Source organism: Sminthopsis crassicaudata, chromosome 3 (genome assembly GCF_048593235.1).
Source record: "Sminthopsis crassicaudata isolate SCR6 chromosome 3, ASM4859323v1, whole genome shotgun sequence".
NCBI classification, from domain to species: Eukaryota; Metazoa; Chordata; class Mammalia; order Dasyuromorphia; family Dasyuridae; genus Sminthopsis; species Sminthopsis crassicaudata.
This window is the reverse complement of record NC_133619.1, coordinates 295,016,909-295,036,409: the sequence shown is the minus strand read 5'-3', so window position 1 is coordinate 295,036,409 and position 19,501 is coordinate 295,016,909. Positions and strand designations below refer to the sequence as shown.

At 34.8% G+C, this 19,501-nt stretch overlaps 1 protein-coding gene across 1 annotated transcript in view; it reads left to right on the top strand.

Moving 5' to 3' along the window:
* PTCHD1 (patched domain containing 1) overlaps nucleotides 1–18,563 on the top strand; it is a 77,812-nt gene extending 59,249 nt beyond the window's left edge. The window contains exon 4 of the mRNA XM_074300929.1: nucleotides 5,969–18,563. Coding sequence (XP_074157030.1) covers nucleotides 5,969–7,623 — 1,655 coding nt within the window. The 3' untranslated portion in view covers nucleotides 7,624–18,563. The remainder of the gene's footprint in view (nucleotides 1–5,968) is intronic.
* Nucleotides 18,564–19,501: the final 938 nt, after the last annotated feature.

The following is a 19,501-nucleotide window of genomic DNA, read 5'->3' as shown; positions in this document are numbered from 1 at the left end:
AGCCTCAGTTTCCTCATCTGTAAAATGACTGGTAGTTGAAACAAATAAATGCTAGGGTCCTTTTCATCTCTTACTAGTCTAATTCTTTTATTCCATTAACTCCTTCTTATCCACATCAAAGTTTAATCATTTTAATAATTGGATAATCTAAAAGTCCCTTTTATATTTGCCCTTATAAAATTAGCACAGATGCATTCTATATTTTCAGGGCAACCCCACTTCCACCCCCTACATTGGCCAACTGTGGGCCATGTAGAACTGGGTGAAATCTTAGAGGTCATTTCAATCCAATGCCCCTTAAAAGGAGGAGTTATATGCACAACTTACCAAGATAGTGAGAGAGCTAGGATCCTCTAAACTCAGACTCTAACACTTTTTCACTGAACCAAATTGCTTCCCAGGGTCTGGCTGAAGAGAGATCCCAGTATACTGAAGAAAATAATACATTTACGTAAATGAGAGTTGGCTCAGTGTTGACTTTTAGACTTAGAAAGATTGGTATACTTTGTCCTCTATGCCAAATCTGGTCTACTGCCTGTTTTTTTGGATGCCCTAGTGAGCTCAGAATGTTTGTTTTTGTTTTTTAACATTTTTAAATATAGTTGGTTGGATTTGTTCTATGGGCAGAAGCTTGCTACTTTTGCTATAGATTGATAGATATATATAGGGAACCAGACTTGGGTCTTACAGGTATCCTAAGAATTCTGTTAAACTTACTATTCATTTGAATTTAGTGATATGAATCTATGCTTCTGAGTTCAGTTTAGAAACTCTTTTTCCTTGTTTACATATGAATATCAGAGAAGGAGTCACTTCATTTAGGACCATTACTGAGATATAGAGCCTTTTAATTCTAGGTCACTGATCAAATAATGGAGATCTGAAGAAGAGGGTTTTTTTTTTATTTCTATATAAGATTTCTCATTTTTTCACTGAATCCTGAGTATAGTATGAAGCTTATTAAGAAGGTGTCAGCATCATCCCAGTTAGCAGAATTTCAGCAAGAGGTCATTCATTGAAAGAAGATGAGAACTCTGCAGCATAGGATAATGTTTAATGTACAGGGCAAAGGCCCCTTAACAAGATTAAGTAGGAAATTTGCCCATATCATTTCAGAGTTATCAAGGCCACTATAATGTTAACATAATGAGCACTGGACTTGGAGGCAGAATACCTGGAATAGAATTGTGAATGTCATTTACTGACTGTATAAACTTGATCAGATTACCTCACCCTTTCAGAGGTTTAGCTTTCTCCTTATTTGAGGATAACAGCGAGGCAGAGTGGCAGAATGGACTGAACTCAAATCAGGAGCCATAATTTCCGTGTTCAGGTTCCAACTATGTCACTTACTGAATGACCTTAAGAAAATCACTTTACTCTGAGCTCTACCTTCATGTTTTGTAACAATAAGGATTAGCAAGGCTCTACTATATAGCACTGTTATCACGACACTGAAAGGGAGTTTTCTCACTAGGATCTTCCTGTAGCAATGAAATCACATATATGTGTGTGCATATGAAATGTTAGGTAAATGTTTATATATTCATGAACATACACACATTTCTGTGTTTTGCAGACTGGTGATCTCCATATGTGCTATATACATGCACATGTGTATGTTTATGCATGTGCCCTACCCTTTGGTATTGTTTTACTCTGTGTACATATATGTCGTATACATACAACATGCATGTGTGTGTGGTTTATGTGTGTATATCATAGTACTCAGCAGAGCCCTGGGCTTGGTCTGAGGAGGCAATGGACATACATGTGTGTGATATTGTCATTGTTATTGTTGTTTGTCCCTCGTGTTGAAGAGAACTAAAATGCCATCATGATGTCAAGATCAATGTACACTGTGTCCAGCTGTGGCTGATCATACCAATACAAGCTTGAAAGGTTCTACCACAGGTTTGACACAAAGAGTCCCTATGACCATTTGGAAGGGAAATGTCTCTATGTGATATATATATACTTATAATTTATGTGTGTATATATTTACATTTAATGTGTTTATCCAGACTTGTGATTCTTTGTGTGTATACATATATACACATGTATGTGTGCATATATGTGTGTATATACATAGAGGGACCCTATGGTGTAACTTGATCATATATGTGCATTTTCCCATACATCTGTATATGTCTATAGTATATATGTAATGTGTATATCTATGCATTAAGGTATAATAGTATTCAGCAAAGTATCATGCTTAGTCTGAGAACATAACATAATCTAGTTTAAAAAGGACATGGTGTCTTCCATACTTGTATACTCCAATCCCATTATTATTTTTAATACATTATGCTGCCTGCAAGCTTCCGTTGCAGGTGTTTCATTAGCAGCAAAACCTGCATTGGCTTTTCTTCTTTCCTTTACCAAGCTAAACTCCAAGAAATAAGCTCCCCTCTCATATCACCAATTTCCAGGAAGACTCCAAAGACTTCATCTGAGGAGCAGTTGAACTTCATTTGAGACTGAGGGCCTAGAAACTCTTTATGAAAGGAGGAAATTAAGAATCATGGATTTGGATTATTGAAAAACTAATACATTGGATAAGTGATATAATAGTGATGAAGGGACCTTGGAGAACAGATTGTCAGGGGGAAAAAAGCCTGAATAATAGCTCAATTTCATTTTTAGGAACTCCCTTTGAACCTCCTCTGTTTGTTACCAAAAATAAAACAGCAAATGATGTAAAAAGGCTTTGGGAACAGACTCTCTTCTTTCTCTTTAATTTTATTTCAAAAAGCTCCTCTTTATGGAGATGAGAAGCCAAATTCTGCCCCAAGAGTTAACACCTCAAAGTTCAGATTATTCCTTGTCTACCTTTTTTCTATTAGCACATGCGTTATGTAGAGAGAGATGATTTTTTTTTAATTGAGGACAATTATCTGATGCCTGTGAAAATACAGGGTACTTAATATGCAGCAATAAGGATTTAGTGGAAACAGAATAATAACCTACCACCACCTTTCTTGTGCATGATAGGTTTCGTTATGTGCCCCCACTCATTTCATGTAATACTACAAATTTCCTTTTTCAGATTAGCTTCAAAAATTATACAACAGCAAAGCAAGAAATTAGTCCTTAAGGATTTAGTCATATTTTCCTTAGAATTTCAGAGGTTATAGTTTGTGTAAGTTATTCAGGAAAAAAGAAGCAATCTGGGATAATGTCATTATCAAAAAAAAATTACACTAATAAAAAGATGAACATCATTACTAAATTAATTATATTGAATTAAGAATCATAAAACCCAATAAATGAACATAACTTCATTACCATAATTATGGGTTCAATTCCTACCCCTCGCCTATATTTAATGGCTCAAACTGGTTTGCAGTTAATTTTTTTAGTTAAAAAAAAATTGCTCATGGTGAAAAGTTATTTGCATTAAGTATGCCTTCCTTTGAATTTGCCAGAACACTAGGTTCTAGGTTCATAAAAAACTTCTTCCAATCTCCACAACTTGGAGGCACTACAGAGCTAAGTCTTTCTTTTCCCTCACTGGTTGGCGATCATTTATTTTTAAACAAAGGTCACTTTGTCTTTTCAGAAGGCCACATTTGAAATAAGCTTAATAGTTTTCCCTCTGAGACTAGAGAACACAACTATTTAAAACATAATTAACAACAGAATGTCATTCCCTGATTGTAGTTTTTACTTTATGTTTGGGGAGATTCATGCATGTGGTTTAATAGAGGGCACAAGGCTAGTTATCAGATTGATGCTCTTGACCTGCCCCTAGAAAGATGGCTTTTAAACAGTGCTGGATAAATTAAGATAAATAACAAATTTCTCTGCAGAAACAGGTCTGTGTCACGACTGTAAAACAAGTGTTGGTATTTTCAGTCAGGACTCCACAGTCAGGCTATAAATACTGTCCTGGGCACGAGGGGCAGACTCAAACTTTGTTATTGTACACGGAAGGTGATGACTCATTCCACTCCACACTATGCTTGACTGGAGATTTTAAATTCCTTTTTAAAAACAAGACTATTGTACCACAGGGTAAAGATTTTATTATCCTCAATAATGGAATTGAATATCCCAAGGCATGGAAGCATAAAATTAGATCTGTTGATCCTAGTGCAAAGTCTGAGGGTTATTTCCTACTGGAAGGGGGCACTGGGGTAGCTATGACTGGCACTTGAGTAAGATTGAAGGGGCAGGAAGAAAACTTAAGTTTGAGAGTAAAAAGGAATCAGTGACTACATACTAAATGCAGCCTTCCCAGTATTGCCGGTGGACTAATTAATGAGAATGGCAAAGAATTTAATGAACTCTTGCCTTAGCTTTATCCCTCACTGGGTCAGGTTCCATTGCGAGATACAAGGATCTCAGAATATTATTGTCTGTCCAATACAGAGTCTGTGGGTAATTAGACTTTGTTTTGAAAAAATAAAATCTTTTAAAATGGGATGCAAAAACTAAACATTTACATAGTCCATTTTTCGTGGCTCACAAAATTGTTGGGACAAAAGTACTTTGGGAGCCCTAATGTACTATAAAAACATGGTTTTTATTATTGCTATTATTGAGGTAATTAAATTATATGGACAGTATATATAAGTAATTATCATTATATATCTTAGCATATCATTTCAATAAGTATCATTTTTTTTATTAGGAAAGTCAGTATGGAGAAGAGTTGGCCTTCAAATCATCGAGACCTAAGTACCAGTGTTGTCTCTGATTAAGTCACTATAACTCTTCTAATGCCCCAAGCAACTTTCTGCCAAAATGAATGGACTAATGCAGGTGTGCAGGTGAATTAGTGCAAATGTGGATCTGATTTGATCAAGAGAGTTTTCTGAATGGTTATTTCCTATTTCACTGAAATCAAAGGTCCTTTCCAAAAGAATTTTTTTTTGGTACAGGTCTATAAAATAGTACCACAGACAAAGATACAGTTTCAAAAGCATATACTCAGTAGCCACAGGACATAATGGTTAGCGTGCCAAGATGGAAAGCAACAAGAGTGAGATGGATTCCCACCTCAGATATTTAGTAGCTCTGTGACAGGTTGTGCTTCAAGCAAATTCCTCAAAATTAATTGATTCATTCATAAACAGGATAGAAAATACACTGGTAGAGGGAGTTTTCATACACACCAGGAGCTTCCCCATACAGATAAAATCATAGATCTTTCACTTTTTGTATTTATTTGTATTAATACAAAGATGAAAATAGCTTCAGCCTATTTCATCTTAAATACAAATAAAAATTTCACATCATAAATCTTATCCTTTTTTGCCAGTTCTACCTTTTAATTTTGATTGCATTTGTTTACATTTATTTTACTTACACAGCATTTTTATTTACAATTTCCTGCTTCATGGTATTTGAGGAGGAACAAAAGAGGTTGTAAAGTAGTTTATCTATCCAGAGCTCAGAAGAAATCTAGGGCCTCAACTCTCTAAGAAGTCCAGCCCTAGGCAATTTTCTGTAAGAGGTCACATGGATACCAACCTAAAAGATTCTGCCCATTTCTACTATACCTGATAATTTGTAGTAATAATGCACAGGGTAATAAAATCAGACCATCCTTTAATGTGGACATCCTAAAATATGAGAGAAACTTAAATATTGTCTGTACTGTGCAAACAATCTAGTGGTCGGTATTGATTATGAAAATCCTTCTGGATCCCTAAAGAGGTAGCTTTCCCAACTTCCATTACAATTGTTACTGCTGCTGTTTTTGCCACAATAAAGTAGCAAAGTAAAGATATTAGTTCCCCTCCCCTAATATTTCCATAACTAATGGAAGTTTTATAAATTATTAAAGTTCAGGACTATTTACCCTTTACAGAAAGCTCCTGTTTGAGCCTCTCATCCTTAAAGTCAGTTATCCTTTATTGCTTTTGCCTTGTCCTCTCCCAAAGTTCAAGGCAGCTCATTCCTCACTTCAAGGATAAATACTTTAAACTCTCACTTTGATCTTTTTTGCACCCCCCAGGTCATGGATTATACGGGACTTTTGAAATGTTATCCTCCTGGAGGAAAACTAGAGAAGACCAACATGTTAAAGAGAGAACTGCAGCTGTCTATGCAGACTCCATGCTCTCCTTTTCTCTCACCACTGCCATGTACCTGGTCACCTTTGGGATTGGTGCCAGCCCTTTCACTAACATTGAAGCAGCCAGAATTTTCTGCTGTAATTCCTGTATTGCAATCTTCTTCAACTACCTCTATGTACTCTCATTTTATGGTTCCAGCCTGGTGTTTACTGGCTACATAGAAAACAATTACCAGCATAGTCTCTTCTGCAGAAAAGTCCCAAAGCCAGAGGTGTTGCAAGAGAAACCTGCCTGGTACAGGTTTCTTCTGACAGCCAGATTCAGTGAGGATACAGCAGATGGAGAGGAAGCAAACACATATGAAAGTCACCTGTTGGTATGTTTCCTCAAACGCTATTATTGTGACTGGATAACCAACACTTATGTTAAGCCTTTTGTAGTGCTCTTTTACCTTATTTATATTTCCTTTGCCTTAATGGGCTACCTGCAGGTCAGGGAAGGGTCAGACCTTAGTAACATCGTAGCAACGGCAACAAGAACCATTGAGTTCACTACTGCCCAGCAAAAGTATTTCAGTAACTACAGCCCAGTGATTGGGTTTTATATCTATGAGTCTATAGAATACTGGAATACAAGTGTTCAGGAAGACGTACTGGAGTATACCAAGGGGTTTGTGAGGATATCTTGGTTTGAAAGCTATTTAAATTATCTTAAGAAACTCAATGCATCCACTGGCTTGCCTAAGAAAAATTTTACAGACATGTTGAGAAACTCCTTCCTGAAAGCCCCCCAATTTTCACATTTTTCGGAGGACATCATCTTCTCCAAAAAATTCAACAATGAGGTTGATGTCGTGGCTTCCAGGATGTTCCTGGTAGCCAAGACCATGGAAACCAACAGAGAAGAGCTCTATGATCTCCTAGAGACCCTAAGAAGACTTTCTGTCACCTCTAAGGTGAAATTCATAGTATTCAATCCATCCTTTGTGTTTATGGACAGATATTCTTCCTCTCTGGGAGCCCCCTTGCAGAACTCCTGCATTAGTGCTTTATTCTTGCTCTTCTTCTCTGCATTCTTGGTGGCAGACTCCCTAATTAATGTTTGGATCACTCTAACTGTTGCCTCAGTTGAGTTTGGAGTTATAGGTTTCATGACATTGTGGAAAGTAGAACTGGACTGCATTTCTATGCTGTGCTTAATATATGGAATTAACCACACAATTGACAACTGTGCTCCACTATTATCAACATTTGTCCTGGGCAAGGATTTCACAAGAACTAAATGGGTCAAAAATGCCCTGGAAACGCATGGGGTAGCTATTTTACAGAGTTACCTCTGCTATATTGTTGGTCTGATTCCTCTTGCAGCTGTGCCTTCAAATCTGACCTGTACACTGTTCAGGTGCTTATTTTTAATAGCATTTGTCACCTTCTTTCACTGCTTTGCCATTTTACCTGTGATACTGACTTTCCTACCACCCTCCAAGAAAAAAAGGAAAGAGAAGAAAAATCCTGAAAATCGCGAGGAAATTGAGTGTGTCGAAATGGTAGATATGGATAGTACCCGAGTGGTTGACCAAATTACAACAGTCTGACTGTGTCTATTTTTTGCTTTTTTCACCTTAGGTCTTATTGAGAGCAAAGAGATTATGTTAATAAAATGATTAGTTTGTTCGTTCTCTCTCTCTCTCTCTCTCTCTCTCTCTCTCTCTCTCTCTCTCTCTCTCTCTCTCTCTCTGTGTCTCTCTTTCTCTCTTTCTCTTTGTGTCTCTGTCTCTGTTTCTCTCTGTCTCTCTCTCTCTGTGTCTATGTGTGTATGTTTCTCTCTTTGTCTCTGTCTCTGTATGTCTCTGTCTGTCTCTCACTGTGTCTCATGTCTCTTGGTCCTGTCTTCTCTGCCTCTTTTCTCTGACTCTGTCTCTGTCTCTGTGTATGTATATATGTCTCGCCCTATGTGTCTGTCTGTCTGTCTCTGTGTGTCTCAGAAATAAGTATATCCAAAACAGTGGTGGGAAAGGGGAAATAAGCATGTCATGTTTGCGGTCTCTAAAATAAAGGGATGTTATCAGAAAGAACACACACATACACACACAAACAATGTACACATATCACATGCACAGACCCATGCATGCACACATACATGTGACTTTTAGTCCCTAAAATAAAATCCAATAAGGGAAAATGCATTAAGAAGCAGGATTCTACTTTATGTCTTAGCTGCTGTTGTGTTGTGACTGAACCCCACTGATTGAAAGGTCAACTGTCAAGGCTAGAGTAGTTTAGCTTTACAAACTTTCTGCAGAGCAATAATTCAAATCAGTGAGTCAGCTATTTGAGATCTTAGCCATTATGTATAATTTTAATTTTTTCCTTCAATGGAAAAGTTTCTGAAACTTTTCCCCCCAACATAAACAAGCTGTAAATGCCACCTCCCATTTGCTGTTAGAAATGCATTTTTTCTATCCCCCCCCATAAAAGTAGTTGAATGAGGTAAATTTGCTTTCTAAAAGGTCAAATTGTATCTTTACCAATATTTTTAATAACTTTGTATTTGATCAATGTACTTTTTTAAAAAATTTGATTGTCTTCAGCATACTAAAATCTGTCATTCTACTTTAGAATGTTCAGTAGTTTTTCAAGAAAGCTACCTGATTTTTCATTTACCATTTTGCAAGTAACCACTAACAATCAGTAAAGTGCAAATCCTAAATATTTAAGCATTATCATGGCAAAAAAAAATGTATTTCTCTATTCACAGAGTCTACCACAGAGTCTGCATCCACATTTCAACAGTACTCCATTTTGGTAAGGGACGGTCCAACTGCTGAAGTTGTTTGTAGTATAGTCATAATAATTCATTCTGTTGGTTTTAGGAGTGTTGGGGAAGTTGGGGGCAGGGAAGATACATTGTTAAGGAGAAAAAGTAGAAAAACTAAGTGATTACTTGCTATACTTTCCAACTTATACTGCCAACCTACCTTAAAAGCATGTCTTGCTTTAATTGTTAGCTTCAATATTGGACACAAAAGAGGAAGACACTAAGGAAGGATTGGAAGAGACTTACCCCAATAATTGACCCTAGAAAGGCCAAAATACTATAAGGACAAATGGGATGTAGAAGGCCCCTAAATGAGGTTATAAATACAAAGCAATTAATGACATATGTCATTTTTTCCTTGTTCTTTGGAATTTTCTTTCCATTACTAAGTAATATTCTTTTCCATCTCTCTGGCCCTTCTCTCTTTAGTGGCTCTCCTGTTAGTGGCATTCCTGGGTTTTAGTGCAATTGACCAAAGGCTGGATGAAGAAGAAATGGTAATGGATTGAGTAAGAATTATTCTAACCTGAAAATAATTCTGCTTATGAATTGTGAGTGGTTTCTGGGTCCTGTTTTGCTTAGACTACTGGACAAGACCTTTCCATGTGTTTATATTCCTGGGTTTTTATGCTGCTGACCAAAAAACTGGTTAAAGAGGAATTGTTAACAGATTTAGTCAAAAGTGGTCTGATTTGAAAATAGATGTGCTTATGAATTAGTTCTTTTTTTTCTTGCGCTCTGTGAAAACAAAAATAGAGGCCAAGGAAAGTTTGAGACAAATATTGCAATGCAATTCCCTTATGTAGATATTATCTTGTGTGGATGTCTACACTAGTGAGTATCTTCCAAATACGTCTACACAGCAAACATTTTATTTATTTACTCAACAGACAAAGCTGCTTACTTAATTTTCTGACAAAGTTTCAAATGGAAATTCTTCCTTCCACCTTTATCTTTTTAACATGTGGATTCTATTATTCACTTCTACCTGCATCTATGGAAACTCTTGAATTTTGTTTATAAGATTTCAGTGACTCTCTCATAGAAACTTATGCAGAAGCACCTTTGTAATTAAGTTGACCAAAGTACATTCAAAAGATGTCACTTTATAAGAATTTCTTGGGAGTTCAGGTAATTTCCATACAAATGTATTAGATAAATTCATATTTCTCCAATTAGTTAGGTAATGCAAGCATATTGACAGAGGACTAAGTGTGGAATCTCATACACTTATTAGTTATATGACCCTGGACAAATGACATAATCTCATTGTGCCTCAATTTCCTCATCTGTAAAATAGGAGGTTCAACTTTATTACCTCTTAAGATATCTTCCCATCTGTGGACTCAATGTGGAATCAATATTTCATTTGGCTGTGCATAGTCTAAAGAAATGTGATTTCTTTTAATGCACAACTCATTCCCTTAGTTTCTTCTGCAGATATACTAAGCAATGGGCTATATATTTATATACTTTACCAGAAGATAATAAGTCTTAATAAAAAGTGTTTGGTCCTTAGAAAAAAGCAAATTGCATAATGGAATTGTGATCAATTATCCCTCCAAGGGATATGGAAGAAAGAATAAAACAGTGCTTAAGAGGGAGTTAGCTTGATTTTTTTTAAATATCCTACATAACTTAATTATTTTTTGAACATTATGTTCTAAATCACAATTGATTTAATGTTGCCAGCATGAAATAATGTGGCATAAAATTGACACAACAAGCAAAGCAATTAAATGGATTTTGTTGATAATCATTCAATGTGGTCAACCAAAATGGCTTTTTATGGAGCATTATTTTATGGCAGATGTACCTCTAACTGTATTGAGTCTCTGTATCTTTGGGAGTTATATTTGGAAATGAAGGACATTTTAAGACTTTTCCACCAATCTAATCATCATCCAAAATCAAGGCTTACAAACCTTCAGCTGGTATTTTAGATGACCTGTGGAATGGCTCCATCTAGGAATGAAAATCTGTGCCTGAGATTATTGAATAGGTTTTAATTTGTGAAATGGTTAAGACCCACACAGAAGGTGTGAGTTTTATCCAGAATCACGCCCTTACAAAAATGAGAATATTTATTAGCTTTCAGTTTTTCAAATTTCATGCATGAAATTGTTACATTGAAGGAAAAAGCAAATTCCAGAAAATGCTTACAATTTTTTTTTAAAGTTCAGATTCTGACTGAAATTTTGCTATTCCATTTTAACCAAAGAAACTTTGTAGTTATATTAGGGGTGGGGCAAGGGCAGGGGGTATGTTTGGTTTTGGTTTGGTTTGGTTTTCTTGTCAAAAAAAATGTTCTGCTCTTTAAATATATTTCTCTCCAGTTGCACATCAGTTAAGGCCTTATAAAAGGAGGAAAATTAATCAAGGTGGCTAACACTCTAGTATAGTTTAGATAGTATAGTTTAGAGTACTTAAATGCAGTTATGGATAACAAAGTTTCCTTGTTCAACTTTTGAGAATATTCCATATTTTTTGCAAATCCAATCTACTTCCTTATGTATATGTATGCAAATACATATATACATATTATTAATATATGTATATTCATACACACATATACATATGTGTCTATGTTTTTAAATCCAGGTGTAGGGTCAAGCCTACATTGTGGCAAGTTTGAACAGAGACAGGAGACAGGAGACCTTGCAGGTTTTGTGATTTGAAGGAACCTCATTCAGCTTTAATAATACTTTTGACCAATTAATTTAATATCACAAACATAGTACTTTGAATATTGAAAGGTTTTCTATCTTCTATAGGCATCTTTTAAAATACAAATAGCCTAATTGATAACTTCAAGGAAGACTTAAGAATGGGCCAAAGGATAGTCATCTAAATGGACCAAAGATTGTGGGTAGGTTTAAGCATGGTAATACTGGAGATAAACACTTTGCAAGCCATCAATTTTACATTTCTTATCTGAGGAAAATTCCTTTCAAAACTTTGTCGTTAATCAATATTAAATAAAATGTGCTTTTCTACTATTATTTGATTTAACAGGGGAGAGATCAGAACTTGATAAATGATAATATGCTTAAAACTTAAAACTTAAAAATGATAATATAACATTAATACTTCTGGATCCACAGAAAAAGAAATCTGAATGAGAGCAGCCAGCACATTGCAGCAATACTCCCTGTGGTGGTTACAACTGTTTGTTTCTATTTCATGCCATTCCAGGAGAATGAAAAGGAGGAAGCCTGAATGAGCTAGAATCATTTCATTGTTGGTATGAATGGCCAGTGTTGGATTTTTCTCCCTAGTTCTTCTCTCACCTGTATCCTTCTTTCCCCCAGGTGATCTCTTTGAAGTCCCTTTGATGTTCCTTAGAGGGCCTTGCTAGGCAGGAAAAAGTATAGCACCAGAGAATTGCCCTCAAAGAGGATTTTCTAGTTAGATTAAAATTAGCACTGTGAGAGCATGGAGAAGGCTTCCTGGCATGGAAAACAAGCTTGCTTTACAAGTATAAAGGAGGAAAGGGACACAACCTTGCTCCATGCTGACATGAGTGGATGTTCCTGTGAAACATACCAGCTTCTGTTTTAGTGTTCCAAATAATAGAATGGCAGAAGTCTGAACGATCTCTCCAATCTTTTTTTTTTTTAAATAAATGAGAATAGTTAATGCCTGAATCAAAACTAGAATCCAAATTATGTATGTGGATTAATTGATTAGCATTATTGAAACCAAGGTTCACACACTGTTAGAACTAAATTTTCTAGTCAAATCATAAACATTAAAAGTCTGATTCAAGGTTCCTCGTTCTGGCTAATAAATTAATTACACATATGCATAACATTAACAACATAGATTCAATTTAATTACTATTTATAGTATATAAATAGTATTGTTGTTGCTGCTATCAGTTTGGGTGACAGACAAAAAAAATAAAATAAAAATTAATCTTTGTCCTCAGAAAGCCAGTGTCCTGCTAGGTACTACAACAGAGCCATATAAACAAATGAATAGCCATAAGATAATTTGAGGAGGGCAGAATACTAACAACTTGAGGGCCTAGAAAATAATTTCTTGGAAGGTGATACTTAAATTGATCCCTGACCTAAGTCAAGATGAATGAGAATTCTAGCATTCCAAATATGGAATATTACCCAGAGGCATGGGAGTAGGCAATAGAATGGTGAATTTATGTTAAGGGAAAAGGGCCAATTTGGCTGGCTCATAAAATCCATGGAGGTGAGCAACACGAAATAAGTCTGGTAAGGTAGCCAGAGCTATGAAAAGCTTTAAACATTATAAACTAACAAGTTTGTATTTTATATACACAATAGCCACAGATGCTTCTTGAGCTAGGGAATTATTTGGTAAAACTTGCTGAAAATACTGCTTCTTGTCTTCTCAAATTTCCATTGCTACAATGGGAAAACACACAAAAAATTATAGTCATTGCATTTTATAACTTCTTGTTCTCTTTTACAGAAGATACACTCAGTGACATTTACAGTTTTCCTTGAAGAAAATCCCTTGATATATTACTGATGATGAGGGCAAGTTACCCCACCATTTCCCAGGCCATAGCTTTTTGCTGGGTTGCATGGTTTCCATGCATTTCAACTGAAGGTACAACATCAAATGATGCCAGTGTATATCATATCCTAAGCAGAGAAATACTCCTCAAAAATAAGCACCTATCTCCCCTCTCCACATAAATGTATATATGCTAAGCATTCTTATGTATCCTCTTAACCACAATAATCTTGTTCACAGTAATCACCTTGGCTTGGCTCCAGTTTCTAATAATAAGCATAAAGCCAGGTGTCTTGTCTTCCAGCCACACATGTGCTCTAAGTAGCTAGCTTGCTATCTCAATCACAAAAGCTCATATAGAAATCAAATTTTTCATTGATCCTGTTTCTCCTGCTTCTCTTCTGCTTCTCACCTTTTTTCTTGTCCACCATAAAGAGTGGCAGACAGGAGAAACATGTTCTAAATTAACTTAAATGCAAAGCCATTGAGAATGACTGCCAGACAGTCAAAATGGTATATGGCTTGTAGATCACTTGAACTTGATGGTTCTGAGCTCATTATGTCTAAAGATGATTAAGAGATTACACAAAGGCCAAACCAATATAGAGTAGGAAAGCCATTAGATAACCACTATCTTCTCAGGACCTAGATCGTAAACAGAGCAAGCACTTGCATTGGACCCCTGATTGGGCCACTGTAGTTCCAACCAGGCTGAGATAGAATCAATATCAAAAAGAGAAAAAGAAAGAGAATGAGAATGATGGCATTTAGCTAAGCTAATCAGAATATTGCCAAAAGTCCAAAGGAGACAGAGTCAGTGCTGGGGAATTCATTGGCTTTGTAGAATAATTCTGTGAGAGTCATAATATGAATTTTAGGGATTATCAAAGAAAATTAAGCCTTCTCTGTGCTTTCTGATTTGAATTATTTCACCAGAAGGAGGACAGAAAACCAGTAATCTGGAAACCTCTTTGCACTGTGCCCACTGGCTTCTGACTTAAGATAATAGCAACTTATAATCTTCCACTTAATTATTGTGGTTTCCTGAGAAACTCCCAAGGGAATCATTTCTCAAAATAATTTATTTAATCTTAAGGTAAATTTCAAATAGGAATAATAAAGTTTTGCAGATGTCCAACATATCTTGGAAAAGTTATCAAGAAACAACCTCCCAAATGACTAGCTTTTCTCACATTCATCAGTGTATTGGAGGTGAATATTAGGAGCCCACAAAAATAACAGCATCACTGAAGGCTCTGTTTTCCATATTTATTAAAATTTACCTTCACACAACCTGATAAATTTGAGATGCAGCATAATTTCTTTGAAGACTTAAGGCTTAAAGATATATGATATTTGATATAAAGGATCACTTCTTTAACCTCATATAGACTGCTTGTATGAAGATACCTTATATACCTTCTTCCCATCCAGTGCATATTATATGTATAAAGTTGGCAGTGGTCAGTCAAAGGTGTTAGAATAGAACTATACATATACTATCATTTTGTTTTTTTGACATTTTCAGTTATGGCTAACTTCACGAATTCATTTGGGATTTTCTTGGCAAAGATATGGAGTAGTTTGCCATTTCTGTCTTCAGCTAATTTTACAGGTAAGGAAACTAAGGCAAACAATTGTTATTTGTCCAGGTCACATAGCTAGTACATGTCTAAGACCAGATTTGAACTCAGAAAGATAAATTTTCCTAACTCCAGTTCCTATACTGGCCATTGTGCTACCCAGCTTCCCTATGCCATCATTATAAGTTGGAAAATGCCAGAGTAAAAAATATACTGCAGAATTTCCTGTTCAAATTTAGCTATATTGGAAGCAAAAATCTTCTTGCCTCATTAAGTAACTACAATTATTAGATATCACACAATTGTATATTTTCTTAGTTGCCTGTGGGACATAAAGAGCTTTCTTTACATTCCAAAGTTACAGAAGGAGTTACCTTTAATCTTCAGAAATCCCCTCTTAGCATGGCCTTATGGGAATTTGTCTAGTCTCTTTGTAGACTTACACCCTACATTTCTAGCTATTGTCTACAGAAACAGCAACAAACTTCATTTATCCCTATCATGTGTTTTATAGTAACACCAAATTGCTTCTAGCTACCTCAGGGAAAGAACATCCAGGAAAGCAAGGAGATTGAGGAAAATCTGTCCAAGTAAACTATTAAAAAAAAAAAATACATATTAAGAGGTGGGGAATGGAAGGGGATTGAGAAGACACATAGTACTCCTCCCCTATGGGAGAAAACTAGAAAGCTATTAAAGAACCTAAGTGAAGATCAAGTATAGTCGCTAAAAAGGAAAGAAATAAGCTAGATGGCAAAAATTGCTGGAAAGTTGAAGGAATGTCCAGTTATGAAAGAAAGTTGAAGGTGAAAGATATAGCTAAAAAGATAGGGAATATATTTAGAGATTCACATAAGGGAGAGCCAGTAGAACTTGAACCCATTTTTTGAGCTGAAATACATATTTTGAATTACTAGCCTATTATTCCATTTCAGAAATGTGATCACTTCAGGAAATAACCCAGAGTTTGCTCCTCTGTATATGAACCCAAAATTCAGCTACCAAACATTTACTATTAATTTGTAATTCAAGTTGAAAGCAGAAACCTGTATTGACTACCAGGACCAAATGTAATTTTCATTCTAATTTCTGAAATCTTTTAGCCAAACTCTATAAACATGTAAATATTTCAAAACTTCAAAAAGGATTACTGAGCAATAATTTAGTTAGTTTTATTTTTTAATACCCTCCCTTTACTAGTACTTCTTATTTTTAATGGGGAAGGAAGGAATAAGCATTTATATAGCACCTCAGCACTATGTGAGGCACTAAGCTAAGCACTTTTTCTAAATTATTAAACAAGAATGTAAATTCATTGAGGATAAGGATTATTTTACATTTGTCTTACAATTTGTCTTAGTATTATTACATTATTACATTTGTCTTCATATTATTTGCCTAACATTGGACCTGGCACCTAGGAAAGGTTTAATAAATAATTAGTTAAATTTATTACAAATTAGCTTTTGAAATGGTGTTTTCCCAGTTAATTTTCAGGGGAAGGAAAATGAAGAGAAGTACACACTAATAGTTCCTTCAATATCATGGTATTGAGCCTTGTTTTGTGTAAATAGCAGAGTTTTAAACCTAAAAATGCTACTTCTTCCTCATTGTAATCCATATTGAAAGAGGTACCTACATTTGCTTTTTTTTTTTTTAGTATTATATACTAAATTATATACTGTCATAACATATAAATTGTTTCAAAAGTAAAAACACAAAGCTTGTTTGTTAGTAGATTAAACAATATGACAGTATTCAAGAATTTTATAGTCTTTTCCTAGAACAGACTTGATGTCATCTACATTTACTAGTAATTTAAATGGGTTCATATTCATTAGAAAAATAGGGGAGTCAAGGAGCAATAAATCATAAATGGAATTGCATGTTCCCAGGTAAGTTAGTGAATTCAAACAGGTACAAACTATAAAACTCATCTCACTGACAATAATTGGTCAGGTATAAAGTCTTAATGAATATAGAAGAGCAAATATTTAGATGAAATTGACAGAAAATGTATATGAAACAATTTTGTGCATTGAGTTAAAACATCTATATGAACACAATTAATTTCAAATAAAATTTCAAATAAAAATTGAATATCAAGTATGTAATAATAATATTAAAAATCATCACACCAAATTAGATATTTTGAACCAGACAAGTTTATTGTTTTCCTGAATATCTGGATCTCCCAAATACACACACATATACTGTAAAGCAAAATCTCAATTGTGACTACTAATCTAATAAGCATTTGGACAAAATTCTATAGCTCTAAAGAGAGTTTTATAAACTAAAAATCTCCAGATGACTTATTATGTCAGTATTAAAATTGGTTAATGTCAAATACATTAGGATTCCTTAATAGACTCTTATCAAATTTCAATAGTAAGGAATAGTAAGCATTTTTTATGCTCTTTTCTAATCTACCAATAGACTTTTTTTTAAAAATGGCATTGGATCTGAAAAATATTTTTTACTGTGACTTTAGTGATGTCACTATAGTTTGAGAGATACATTATAGCTCATTGATTGTTATTCAGTTTAGTCAAAAGTAATGTGCTTTATCAGCAATATATATTTCATTTACTCCCTATTTCCAGGTGTGTAATTTGAAAAGTTCAATCTCCTATGTCTTGTAGCAGAGATTGCCAAGACTTCCCCTCAAGTTTGTACATTAGCCTTATGCCCCTACTTTTCTTTTATTTCCATCATACTTCCATAAACTTCCCCCCTCTACTTATCAGCTATTATTTTAATACCTCTATTAAAAGATGTGGCCATAGGATGTAGACATTTGAATTTGAATTATGAATATGACACCAACTGAGTAATCATTGGCAAGTCGTTTCATCTCGAGCCTCAGTTTCCTCCTTTGTAATTTGAGTATACTTGCATTACCTACCTCACAGGGTTGTTGTGAGAAAAGTATTTTGTAAATTGCAAAGTAATATATAATTGTAGGATTTTGGGATTGGTTCACTTTATGGTCATGAAGATTGCAAAAGAATTCTTTGCCTAATAGAGTGTATGCACCCAAACCTAAAGGAAATCTGACAATAGTCTACTTTATCCCCTCTCATTTGGGCTTCTATATCTAGTTGCACTTGGAGGATAAGACTAAGTATATTTGTTATACAAAGCTTGTACATTATTGGGAAAGAAATGACAAAAACATTTATGGAAGGCATAATTACAAGTATTGAGGATTAATAAGTTTTTTTCAAAAACCAAAGATGTCATTTAATCCTTCTATATATTTAAAGGAGACACAATGTATATGATTGTAGAAAACTAAAATCAAACTTGGATTTGTGTCACAGACACTGAATTAGAACATTCATTTTCCTATATAAGTCTTTGCATATCTTTATATTTTGCCACAGTAGTTCTGAGTTTAGATAATCTGTCAATTTGGAGCAACAAAGGAGAGATCTTTCTCTTTCTCCTCTCTGCTGAATTCCTTACTTAGCCTATTTCCATGGAAACTAAAATCAGATTACCAAAAAAAAAAAAAAAATGGTTAGTATTTTTTAAAGAAAAAAAGAAAATGTAACAATAATGGTCTTTCCCATACTTTATCTCATTTAGAGGATATATATATATATATATATATATATATATATATATATATATATATATATATATATATATATAAACAGGTACAAGGTTAGGAAACATGAGCTACCTTTTTTTAACCAAACCATCAATGCTAAAGAAACAAGAGAAAATGTAGTCTATAGAAGTCAGGATTACAATGAGGTTTCAAATAACTTGAAAAATTCATTTGTATTTTAGTTGGCCATCACATTTTGTTGAAAACTAGAATTTTGTGGTGAGGCGCTTACAGAGGGGCTAATCTGTCTCCTGGAGTTTTGTTGGATTTTTCCCATACATTGCCTTACATATAAGCCTAGGAGTGAGAAGGGAAGGAATGGGGGAGAACAATACCTGTGATTCACTGAGAAAACTCCATCTACCAATGCAGATTGCCATTTTCTCTGCCTGGGGTACTATGAGATTAATGGATTTTCCAGTAGTCATATACATAGTAAGTATTTATCAGAGGCAGGCTTTGATTTTCCTGACTCTGAGGCCAGATCTCTGTCCACTATGCAATACTGCTCCTCCATAAATATCAAAATCTCCCATTCCCCTGAAAAATTCCCTAGAGATGAGTGGAAAGAAATTGAATGATTCCATTTCTAGTATACTCCATTTCCAATCATCCATATCCAAATGTGTGAAAACATTTCCACAACAGTGAAAAATTATGTGTACTCATTACATTTATGTAAATATATTTTATAAGAAATTAATACATTTTAATCTCTGAGGAGAGGGTAAACCTATGGAAGTTGAAGGGGTGGGGGAGTATTACACCACTTAAGCTTTTAGCTATTTTAAGAATAGAAGAATGCTCCAGATTCCCCAAACACTTCAGAGTTGGTATACCATTTTTGACAAGATAAAACTCTCTTAACTTCCCTCTTTTGTTCTTTCACAGACAAATTAAATCATGTAGAACTTTTAAAGTGGGCTTTCTTCCTCTTAAGTGTCCTTACATTT